At 36.4% G+C, this 12,650-nt stretch overlaps 2 protein-coding genes across 2 annotated transcripts; both read left to right on the forward strand.

Annotated features, from left to right (window-relative positions):
• The first annotated feature begins 3,667 nt into the window (after nucleotides 1-3,667).
• On the forward strand, nucleotides 3,668-6,221 carry LOC132181438 (glucan endo-1,3-beta-D-glucosidase 1-like). Its single transcript, XM_059594651.1, has one exon. It carries the CDS (start codon nucleotides 3,975-3,977, stop codon nucleotides 6,042-6,044), a length of 2,070 nt encoding a protein of 689 aa, XP_059450634.1. The 5' UTR covers nucleotides 3,668-3,974; the 3' UTR covers nucleotides 6,045-6,221.
• Nucleotides 6,222-9,779: 3,558 nt separating this feature from the next.
• On the forward strand, nucleotides 9,780-12,642 carry LOC132182062 (uncharacterized; the record flags this gene model as incomplete). Its single annotated transcript, XM_059595269.1, has 5 exons — nucleotides 9,780-9,987; nucleotides 11,050-11,161; nucleotides 11,825-12,015; nucleotides 12,142-12,236; nucleotides 12,321-12,642. Coding segments are annotated over exons 1-5 (855 nt in total), but the record flags the coding sequence as incomplete, so codon positions are not given.
• Between the last annotated feature and the right edge of the window lie 8 nt (nucleotides 12,643-12,650).

Below are 12,650 nucleotides of genomic sequence, written 5' to 3' on the forward strand. Positions count from 1 at the left end.
ACAAGTCCCGGTTAAGTTCCGGCGAGGTCCAGGGCAGGCCCTTGCGGGGTCTCATATAAGTCCCGTGCAGGTCCCGGCGGGGACCTTATTGGAAAAAATATATATAAAAAAAGATATTAAAAAAAATTATTTTCCGTGTGCAAGGTAAACGCTGTAAAATATTTTCGACGGAAAATATTTTCAGGGAAAATGGCTTTCCTGAAAATATTTTACGAATGAAACTATTTTACGTTGAAGTAAACGGAGCCTAAAGCATTCATCCTGGATACATTTTGATTAAGTTTTGTCACCAACGTGACATAAAACATTCACCAATGAACATACTAAAATTAAATTACGTACTTTTATTATTCTTATACACTACAAAAAAACTTATTTTTTATTGACTACCCATTTGTTAGTGATATTTTTTAAAGCCCAAAAACGTCACTAATGTTTGGTGACGTGTGAGTAGCGATGTACGAGTGTGGCAGGTCAAAAATCAGGGTGTCACTATTAGGACTTTAATGACGTGTATATGTGTGTGTATATATACATACACATCACTAAAGTCTAAAGTCTCAGGAATTACACCCTAATTCTTGTAAATCTATGCCTAGGCCTGCGTGTGTGTGTGTGTGTGTGTGTGTATATATATATATTGGTGTTCCCCTTGCAGCCAATAGTGAAGTGCCACTTTGGCATGTCACCAAGTGGTGACGTGTCAGTATAACACGTCACCAAGTGGCGACGTGTTAGTATGACACTTCACCAAGTTGTGACATGTCATACTGACACGTATGACACGACGTGCCAACATTTGACACGTCATAATTTTTATTTATTATTATTATTTTTTTCATTTTTTCTGTTTAATTTTCTCCCTCTTGCAAAAAAAATTTAATGATTTTTTAAATTGGTGACGTGTTAATTTTTAACACATCACTAAAAATAGTGACGTGTTAAAATAATGTTGATGTAGACACACGTCATTAAAACATCAAATTTTTTGTAGTGGTTTTGTCATTGTTGCCCTAAGTAAGAGGCTCAACGTTCTCAAAGAACAAGTGATCGTGGAAGCCATGGCAGCCTTGGAAGCTGTGGAATTTAGCTAGGACTTGGGTCTACAGGACATTATTCTAGAGGGAGATTCCATTCGGGTCGTCCAAGCCATAAGGGATCAAGCTATAAATTTGAGATCCTACGCTCAGATTGTGGAATAAAATTATCAATTTCCGAAAAAGAATAAAAAATAAAAAATAAAAATAGTTTAATATTTTTAGTATGTTTGATTTCATTGGTGAATGTTTTATGTCACGTTCGTGACAAAATTCAGTATGTATCCACTATCCAGGATAAATGATGTACAAGCCAATTATATTCCTGGATCGATACATGCATATTGAAGATACATGGAAATGCATGGTTTGAAATAAGCTTGCACTTTATAACCATTGGACTTGGACTGATTTATATAAATGAAGCTTCAAGAATATTCTAGGAGGAAGAAAATAAGAGGAAGCAAATTAAGAAGTTACCAGATCTATAAAATACATAAATCTAGCCTAGATATTATTAGGCAACAAATTTCCATAAACAAAAAATAATAATAAATGGGGCAATATCACTAATTATTTGGACATAGACGGATAAGATCGAATTACACTATAAATAGTGGTAATTTTCAGATTCAACCGTCAGATAGCCGGAAAAACTTTAGAGATCGAGTAGTGGGAGTAATTAATATAATTAAGAAAATAGAGGAGAAAATGGAGGGAAGTGGTGCAAAAAAAGGTGTGGTTACGATGATATTATTGCTTTTGCTTGTTGCGGTGGAAGCCGTTGATCACCCTACTGCCTCCCTCCATTTCCATTTGCCTTTCTTCGGTAGAAAGACGGGTCATTGCGCTCTCAAGTGCGGAGGAAAATGTGTGCTGAAACTAAAAATCACTCCTATTCCCTTCGCCGTTTGCTTCGATCTGTGCATGATAGAATGCAGATTTTTACCAACTTCTCATGTCTCTGATTGTACTCACAATTGTGCAAAATCAAAGATTGCCAACTTCAAGCCTGCAGGTATATATATATATATATGAGATTTTCATTTTCATTCCCATGCATGCATATTACCCTTTGTTTTGTTTGTTTCAACGTAAGTAAAATGGTTTGTAGAAAATATTTGGTGCAAAGGTAAATAATAGTCAACCGAAAACATTTTCTGTTTGACTGAAAAAGTTTCTTTAATTAATTTTCGTAAAATGATTTTTCTTTTTTAAAATCATATATCAATTTTTTTCTTCGTAAAATGATTTCTCTCTTTTTAAAACCGTGTATAATTTTCCAAGTTTTTGAGTTTATCATTTTCAAATCGTCAGAGTTCGTAGGACAGCCATCGCACCTCCGTCGGGCCTCTTACTGTCGGAACTCAAACTTTTAAGCTAATTTTTAAAAATATTTTATATTAATATTTTTTTATGTTGCGAATAAAATTAAATTTTATAGATTAATATAATTTAAATGAAAACATTTTCTGACGAAAAACATTTTACATCAAAATAAACGGATCGAGCTTTAATATATTCTTTTTTCTCTCTCAATGGTTTTTATTTTATCATGTAGGTAATTTATGTGTACAAAATTCAAGAAACAATTTCAGTAAAATAAGAATCTCATATTGTGGTGTTCATGTGACAGATTTGCATGAAGTGGGAAGTCACGTGGATTCCTGCTATTCAGACTGCTCCAACAAGTATTAGACAATATTGGGAATTAATATTGTCTTAATTAATAATTGTTAGGAGTATGGAAGGATACAGTTTGTTATATAGTACGTTAATTCTTGTACTATTTATATGTCCATTGCTTGTCAAAAAAGACCCAAGCAGGAAATTCGTGTTCTACCAATATAAAGGCTCTATATGTGTGATAGAGCCTTCTATTCATGTCAAAAAAAAAAAAAAAAAAATAGAGCCTTTTATTTTGGAAGGATATAGGTTTATGATGTCTCATTAATTAATTAAAAGAAGAATTTAAAAGTGTAATTTTGCTCAGTATATAATGAATGTTTCAATTTGCTTTGGAATCGCTAAACATTATATTATATAAGACGTGGCACTGTTTGTCTGGTTATCTTTTCGTGTTCAGAAACGGACGAGCCAAGTCGTAGGTTCACTTTTCTAAACGACAATCGCATGTCGTATCCCTTTGAAACGACGGGTCGTCTGAATAATGAAACGCCGTCGTCTTCCTTTTCAATGTCGTCTCACGACCGTTGAAAGCGCACTCCCGCCGTTGGAGACACCCCCTCACTTCTTGTGAAAGAAAGCACTCTACGGCTCCCAAAGCATTAACCAAAAGTCCAAGCCTTCAGATGGGCCACAAAGGTCCCCAACATCCTTTATATTTTTTCGTTGAAGTGAAAAACCCAAATTTGACCCGTCCCAAATTCCCATCCATCCTACTGCGCTCTCACCCACCGGCTCTGTGCTTTCTGTTGCTTCGGTTCCGTAGACGAACTGCTCGACGAAATGCCCAGCTCAATCGGGTCAACCTCAACGACTTGGTTTGCAGCTTTTGAATAAGACAGGGCTGCCATCCATTAATAGTTGAGTTAAAATAGATTTCAATTATTTAGAATTAACTTTATTTGAATATTTTATCAAAAAGAGAAAAAAAGAAGAAGCTTTATTTGAATATTTGATATGTTATATTGTAGGTGTTATCATGGTATCAATTGTAGTCTATTTATAGACTATTTTATTAATGAAAAATAAGAAAATGAATTAGACTATGTCTTTGTGGTTTGTATTCGGCTCAAATTAGATTCACTTGTGAAATGTTTCCGCCCTAATCGGAGTTCATTATCAATACCATTTCCATTCTCATTTCCACCTTCGTCCACTGTTCATCATTTCATCAGAAATTGCCCATCAATAAAACACCTCCCAAGCACGATATATATAAGTCTTCCATTAGTTAGTTCAAAACCTGCAATCATGGCATTATCAATTTGTTTCTTTCTTTTCTTGTCCCTCTCCTTCTGGTGTAATGCATTAGCAGCATCTCATGGACAGCCATCCACTCCATTTCTCTTCCCTGTAACCAAATCAACAGTAGTTCCAAATCCTCTGCGTTTCTTCTCACCCCGTCTGCTCTCGGCTCCTCTTCCGACCAACTCGTTTTTCCAAAACCTTGTTGTCGGAAAAGGTAACGAACCCGAATACATCCACCCATATCTCATCAAATCTGCCTCCTCCTCTCTTTCCCTTTCCTACCCATCTCGTTTGTCCAACTCCTCCCTCATCAGCCAAGTCTTCGTCCCAGATCTCACCATCACTTCCTTGAACAAAACCAGCCGATCTGCCATTCCAAACACAAGGCATAGAATCTCTTCCTACAGTGATCTCAGTGTCACTTTGGATCTTCCTTCCAATAATCTCCGATTCTTCCTCGTTCGAGGAAGCCCTTTCTTGACCTCTAGTACTATCACTCGCAGGACTACACATCTTTCCATTTCAACCATCCATGCCATCCTCTCGTTATCTTCCGATGATTCTCTCACCAAACACACTGTCAACCTCAACAACACCCAGACTTGGCTCTTCTATACTTCAGCGCCTGTAAGTTTCACTCATAGCATATCTCAGATCATTTCCTCCGAGTTCTCTGGAGTCATACGGTTTGCTATCTTGCCGGATTCCAAGGAAAAATACGAGGCAATACTCGATAAATACAGCTCATGTTATCCAATTTCAGGCCATGTGGAATTGACTAAGCCCTTTCGTTTGGAGTACAAATGGAACAGAAAGGGAAAAGGAAAGCTGCTGCTGCTTGCACACCCTCTCCATAGCCAACTATTGTCAAGGAACGCTGTCTTAGAGGGTTTCAAGTACAAAAGCATTGATGGTGATCTAGTGGGTGTTATAGGAGATTCATGGGCGTTGAAACTAGAACCAGTTCCAGTGACTTGGCACTCCATTGGAGGAATTAAGAGGGAACACTTTCCTGAAATTGTTTCCACGCTTCGCGAAGATGTTGATGCACTGAATTCAACAACAATATCAACATCAGCATCATATTATTATGGCAAATCAGTCGCAAGAGCAGCGAGGTTGGCATTGATTGCAGAGGAAGTGAAGTTTCCCAAGGCAATTCCACTGGTGGCGAAGTTCTTGAGAAATGCAATTCAACCTTGGTTAGATGGAAACTATGGTGGCAATGGGTTTTTGTACGAAAGGCAATGGGGCGGTCTTGTCACTAAACTAGGATCCAATAGTTCCTCTGAGGATTTTGGGTTTGGAATATATAATGATCATCATTTTCATTTGGGGTACTTTGTTTATGCAATTGCAGTGCTTGCAAAGATTGACCCTGCATGGGGGAGGCAATATAAGCCACAAGCTTATTCGCTCGTGGCAGATTACATGAACTTAGGCCTGGGATCATCTTCCTACTCGTATTATCCTCAGCTTAGAAATTTTGATCCCTGGAAATTACACTCCTGGGCTGCAGGGCTGTTTAATTTTTCGGATGGCCGAAATCAAGAGAGCACTAGTGAAGCAGTGAATGCATATTATTCTGCTGCATTGTTGGGATTGGCCTATAAAGACAACCATCTTGAGGGCATTGGGTCAACACTTGCTGCTTTGGAAATTCTGTCTGCCCAAACATGGTGGCATGTGAGAAAGGACGACGACATGTATGGGGAAGAATTTACCAGGAAGAATAGGGTGGTGGGCATTTTGTGGGCTAACATGAGGGATACCAAGCTTTGGTTTGCTCCGGCTGAGTGGAAAGCCTGCAGGCTTGGAATTCAGGTTCTTCCTATATCACCAATCACAGAGATTTTGTTTCCTGACGCTGGTTTTGTGAGAGAACTTGTTGAGTGGGCATCCCCGTCTTTGAGCTTGAGTGGAGTGGGAGAAAGCTGGAAAGACTTTGTCTATGCTTTGAATGGTATCTACAACTACACAAGTGCTGTAAACAATATCAGGAAGTTGAAGGTACATGATGATGGGAATTCCCTTTCCAACCTTTTATGGTGGATTCACAGTCGAAGGAGGTGAAAATCTGTCTTTAGAGCCTCAAAACAATTTCTTAATTATCTTTCTCCTCCAGCTTCCCTGGATTGTTGTACTTGAGTTCATCAGGTGAAAAAAATAGGTGTCAGCTTCATTATTCATCAGATTACTGGTTTAGTCTGTTTAAATTGGTTGCCTGTAATGAGATGGAGTTCAATAAAATTGTAGTCAATTCAAAGGTACAAGTCTTTGTCTATATTGATTATGCTTATCAATTAATTAGCTTGTTTTAGTATTTCAGATGCATGTTGAGTTTTATCAAATCTTTTAGGCATGAAAATTTATTTGCAAAGAAAAAGAAAGAAAAGAAACAAATAGAACTGCAGAATTGTGGTGCCGGGAAAACTTATGAGATCACTTGCTTGATTAATTTAATTTGTTCTCACCCAATTTTTTTCTCAAATTACTCTATTTCCACAAAACATCTTCATTGACTTTTTCTTGGTTTATAGAAAACATTTTACAAGAAGAACTTTTAAAATTTTTATAGGGGAGATCTATCGAACTATCTTCTTGTTTGAGTGCACGTTCTTGTTCTGTGATTCCCAAGCGTGCACCATCTGGCTATATTATAATTCAACAAAGCACACCTTCCAGAGAGTTGACGTAAATATATAAAAGAAATTAATATAATGCTGGCGTAGATGCACTAACCAGCCGGGAATTCTTATTTTGAAAACCAATGAGATAATAAAGCCTAGCTAGTTGCTTCATAGAGAATTGGTCCTTCAAATTATTATGCAAGTTGAAATTAAATTACAATGAATCTAGAGTTGTTAATATTGACTATTGGAGCTCGTTAGAAGCATTTGACTTCAGATTTTGTTAAAGGAACCCTTATTTGACTATCCATCGTCTTTGACCATAACCTAACCTTTTGCTTAAAGGCAAGGCCATGTCGTGTACTTACCTTTGTCGGACAAAACCCGGACCCGTTTTAGACTTTGACTTTGCCGGTGGGCCTAGTCCTAAGAAATTGTTTGCACTCAAAGATATTCAAATTTTATACCAGATGGAGATGCCACCAAGACTAAATTAAGCTCTTACCGCTTAAGCCAACCCTTATGATTAAATAAACTAAATTCAATTTTCTGCCCAACTATATTCAACCCTTCGAATGACATAAGTTGGCTGATCAGAACTGGAAAAGTCTATTTTTTATTGATAGAAACCATTGATTTTATAGCTATGAAAATCAAGCAACGCCAGCAGATTGGACAGCATAAACAAAATCAATTTTCTATTTTAAGTTTGAATTTTCATATTGAGTAAAAAGTCTGATCCTAACGTCAATACAAGCCAATCAGTGCAATCACCGATTCTTTGAGGTGGGTGGCCAAATAATAGTCTGCACAATATAGCTAGTCAGCGTATCAGCATAATATTTTCGGGTCGAATTCCATCATTTTATTTATTTATTTATCTTATTTATTTTTTTGTGTCAAGGCAATTTTGTAGCCAATTAATGCTAGCCGTTGGATTGTCATCGAAATGCTAGCTAGCTATCAAGACAGGTTTCTTTAATGAAATATAAACTGGACAAGTTTCTTTAATTTAAAGGCTGATGGAGTATTTTCAATATAATATTACTGCTGCTAATCTAAACCATCCCTACAGTGATGAATGTGGAGGGAAATTTTTTATGATACGTTTATTTCCTTGTATATTAAGCATTAAGTTGGCGAACACTACTGCTGGAAGATGTCTCCTCTTTCTCTCGTATGTCTGAAGATGGTTAGGAAATCTATTCTATTTCTTAGAAGCAGTGAGACGCAAAAATTAATTAAGAAGAATGCCAAAAAAAAAAAGCAATCACAAATACAAGATTTATGTGGTTCACCACTAAGAATTACGTCCACAGAATTTCAGTGAAGTTTTACTATTTTCAAGAGAGACAATACAAGAAACGTCAATAATGTTAGAGTATATTTGAATGGCTTTAAAGATAGGGATTTGATTATGATTTGATCACTATAAATTAGGGGATTTGATTAAGATTACATTTATGTGTAAGCTCTATAAATAGAGCATTTTGTATTGTAAACAAATCATTCAATAAGAGCTTAATGTAGCCCTTTGGGCTTTATCTATGAATGTAGGTCGTTGACTGAACCACGTTAAAATCTGTCTCTTATTTATTTTATTTCCGCAATTTATTTATATTTCTATTTCATTATGAATTCTATCAAATAACACATCCGTACGAAATCTCATAGTTAGAAGTGACATAACTAAAACCCCCAATTGGGTCAACACAACAAAATGTGCCTTCACTCTATGTACTAAGCCTGAAAAAAAAACCCTATTTAAACTGTATGGCTTCCATGTCGAAGCAAGTTGGGTGCGAACCGGGTCTTATACAAAGTCAGGCTCCACATAGCCTAACAAAGACTCCTCGCCTCTTGATGGGTCCCGGTCAGAGTGTATGAAAGACGATGAAGAGAATAATTCAAATAAATTGATAATCTTAGAATGAGAGTAACCATAATACAAATTTCCACTTGGAGTCGGACAAATACAAGAGTATACGACAAAATAATTTCTTACCTCCCTTCAACTATATATAAAATGTAGTTACATAATAACTACTACGACTAACGCATAGCACTAACAAGATAACAACCCTCCACATCTTCTATTACAAATTTACAACTACCACAAAAGAAAAGGGATGCAAAACACTTGGGAGTTTTTGGAATTAGGTGCTAATTTGAACGAGGAAAGTCGTTTGAATGCCGTTCAAATGTGCCATGTTAAACTTGATCTAAATTTGCCATTTGAACAAGACACAAACTGTTCGAAAGAAGACATTCTTCATGTAAATTAGATACATCCAAAACGAAAAGCAACGGGATTTAGGGTAGGAAAACCCTAGCCACACCTCATTTCTCACAACGCATTCATCCATAAACCCTAGGAGAGAGAGAGAGAGAGAGAGAGAGAGAGGAGGTTTTCCACTTGGAGGGCTGTTAGGTGTCCCAAAGATTCTTTCCAAAATCCTTTCCAAATGATGTGGTAAATACTATTTTTCCTTCAAATATTTTCAAAGGAGAGAGAATAAAAATTTTTTAAGGAAAAAAAAAACTTACCACATCATTTGGGAAGTATTTTGGAAAGAATTCATTAGAATGTCTAACATTATCCTTCCACTTGAAGGAGGGATTTAAGGCTATAACAATAATATTCCTAAACTCTTATCTTGATTTCATGAAGCTAGCATGATGCACAAGTTCGTTTTCTTTTCGGAATAGTGTGCGTGGGTGTGTTAAAAAGAAACTCTAGCGTGTTTTGGGTTGGTTTTTAGAAGCTTTTGAGAGAGACTTGTTGGACAGACTGAAACATGCTGATTAAATTGCATCGTCTATCATTGTGTTTTCTTCATAAATGACTTATATATATATATATATATATATATATTGTAATCAATAATAGTGGTATGACATAGCCACCAGTAAAAAAATGATGAATATGTGCATTCTAGACTAGTTAATTGTAGCACAATAACTTATAACAACAATAATACTAAAAAAATATTATTTGTATGATTGAAAAGCTTAATCGGTTAGAAATCACGTATCATGAAGCGAGGTCGGATCCTCAATTTTCTTCTCCTTATACGAAATGTAAAGAAAAAAAAAAAAAAAAACTCAATTTACTATGCTTAAACAGTTACAGAGTTTCTTAAAAAAAAAAAAAAAATTCTCTCTAAATTTACACACCGCCATACTTCTTTCCGGAACTTTCCTATCCCTCAACATCCCTACGCACGCAGAGAGACAGAGAGAGAGAGAGAATGTTCAAGAAGGCAGTGGAGGCGAAGTCACACCAGAGACTGTCGGGGGCAGACAGGAAGAAGCTTAGACGAACCGTCAAAGACCTCTTTCGTAGAGCCTCCGATGCCGATATCGACACCTTGCTTCCTCCCAAGGTTTTTTATTTTTGTGGTTGATTAGAATTTTGAATATCCTCTGGTAGTGAGGTTGCGCTTGTTGGATTTGGCATCAACTTTGTTATCTTTTTGAATGCTTACCGTGACTACAAAATGGGATTATTCTGGTTCTGAATACTCATGTTATTATTCAATGTTCGTGCCCATACGGTATGCTAAGTCCAAAAAATTAGGCTACTTGGTTTTGGGTGTTAGTAGTGTATGTAAATCGGATAATTTTGATTCTGGGGTATTCATGTTATTGTTGTTGTTTGTTTGTGCCATGCCGGTGGGTATGTCCGAGCGGAAGTTCATTTTGTTATGGATATTACCATTTCCGTATATGGTGTAATGGGTTTGGCTCAAATTGTGGCTTGTACATTTCTAATGACAATGGGGCATGTCTGGATATGCCATATGAGTTTTATAATATTATGTTAATGAACTCTTAACATATAATTATATGCAATTTTATGTTAAGAATCATTTTTTGGTGCATTTCAAGTAAGCCCATTGTAATTGGATATCCCTGTTGGGTAAAATCCCGAATACACGAACCCGCCCGCAAGAACCATGTATTAGGTAATTGAGGAGACTTGAACAGTTGACCTCTTGGTATTACACCAAACGGGCGACCATTCGAGCTAACCCTGACAAGCATTTTTTTTTTTATGCTTCAAAACATGATATAGTCTTGGTTTCTATGGACTCTAACCGAAGTTATAGAGCTTCAGACTCTGAAGAGTATTACTATCTAGATGGACAATGTTTAAATAATTATGTGTCCTGGTCAATGCTATCTTAGCAAAGTAGTAATGCTTTTTCTTCCTGCATATTTGTAGTTGTAGATCCAATTTTTGATTGAAAACATGTTGCCTCAAGAACAAACTCTTTTTTTTTTTTTTGTGAAGAGTGAAGGGAAAATGATAATGTTCAAGATTGATTGCCTTTTTTTTTAGCATAGTTTTTTCATGTCTTCAGTTCCCTTTCTTTATAGGAACTGAAAGAATCTATTAGTAATGTACTAATAACTGTACTTTTTATTTAACAATTATATATCAGGCGGAGATAACTGTTGCAAAGTTTCAAAATCGAGTCCATGTATATGGTGTAGAAGGAGGATTCCCTATGTTTTTTGATGTTGATGGGCGAGGCAAAGAAATATATCCCACAGGTATTTGACCAGTGTCAATAACTGGTTTTGTTTTCTTTCTTTTTGTTTGTTTTTCGAATATCTAACATTACCTCAGTGATCATTTTTCTTGTCCAATATTAGTTTACTAATGACGCAGTTTAAAGTGTAATTGCTCTTATATAATCTGTTTTTCTTGGATGTGCTCATCATTATGATTGCATCAAGTTGTTGGATTTATTGTCTAGAGACATGAGTGACACACTTTTTAGTTGGTGTGCTTTCTCTGTTGCGAACCTTCATTGAATACGGAAAATATGTGCATCTATAGTGAGGTTATATGGTCCTACTTTTAAAGTGTTATGAATTTCACCGGAGAAAGATGGTAAGAAATGAATTGCGTTTATAACCTACTACAAAGTGAAGGATGAGATGGGCTATAGCTATTCATCAAGCAATAATGGTGATGGTTGCTTACTATGAATGAACTGCAACTTGGCCACAATTTTTGCTGCTACACCAGAAAATAGGATGCATTATTTTTTACTTGAATAGAATAGTATGTGAACACTGGGAAACATAATCTCCTGCTAAACTCACTAATCGGTACTGATGAATTGAAGAAGTGTTATGTCAAAGTGATAAAATGTGTAAAATGCTTTTTGAAATATCTCTGCTGAATATTCATGTTTTTGCTGGATGCAGTCTTTGCTCTCTGGAATGTCCCTGAACTCTTGCCTGCTTTCATGCTGAAAGGGGGTGAGGTTTCACGATTTCTCATTGGAGGGGCAGATTTGATGTTTCCTGGTATTAGTGTACCTGCTGAAGGTTTACCTTCATTTCTAGCTGGGGAACCATGGGCAGTTAAAGTCCCTGGAAATCCTGCTCCAATTGCAGTAAGCGTTTTTTTGACTCCTTTTAAATTTTTTTTTGGGAAATTAACAAAATATGCTTTCATACCAGCACCCGAAAAACTCTATCAAAAAGTAAGTTATATTTATATATGATTTATCTTGCTGCAGGTTGGGGTGACCGCTATGAGCAGCACTGAAGCCTTAAAAGCTGGTTTGCGTGGAAAGGCATTAAGAATCACTCACTATTATCATGACTTACTATGGCAAGTATAGCTGGAATCCTGAATTTGAAACTGATTTAGAATGTAAATGACTTTATGATTGACTTCTTGTGAACTCTTTTGCAGGGAATCAGTTGAGGGCCACTATGTCCCGAATGCTGGCTTCTTAGAAGATGTTGTATTTGAGGATCCTGCTATACTGCAGTCTTGTCAAACTTCTGAGTCATGTGAAGGTGCTATTGATGCTTCTAATGGTCAATGGAATGGCAATGATAACAACGAAGTGGGTGAACCTGTTGATGTAACTGATATCCTGTCCGAACATAATCATCCTTCGAGTTCATCAACACAGATTGATGTTGAGAATGATACTGCTGAAGAAGTAATTGCAGACATTGGTGATTTAAGGGTAGGAAATAATGTTTCTTCTGAGGAATCAAACGATCAACACACTCT

Source organism: Corylus avellana, chromosome ca5 (assembly GCF_901000735.1).
Source record: "Corylus avellana chromosome ca5, CavTom2PMs-1.0".
Taxonomy (NCBI): domain Eukaryota; kingdom Viridiplantae; phylum Streptophyta; class Magnoliopsida; order Fagales; family Betulaceae; genus Corylus; species Corylus avellana.

Bases quoted from the DNA above. Each gene is read 5' to 3' on its own strand.
- LOC132181438 (XM_059594651.1), top strand. From the start codon at position 3,975: ATGGCATTATCAATTTGTTTCTTTCTTTTCTTGTCCCTCTCCTTCTGG.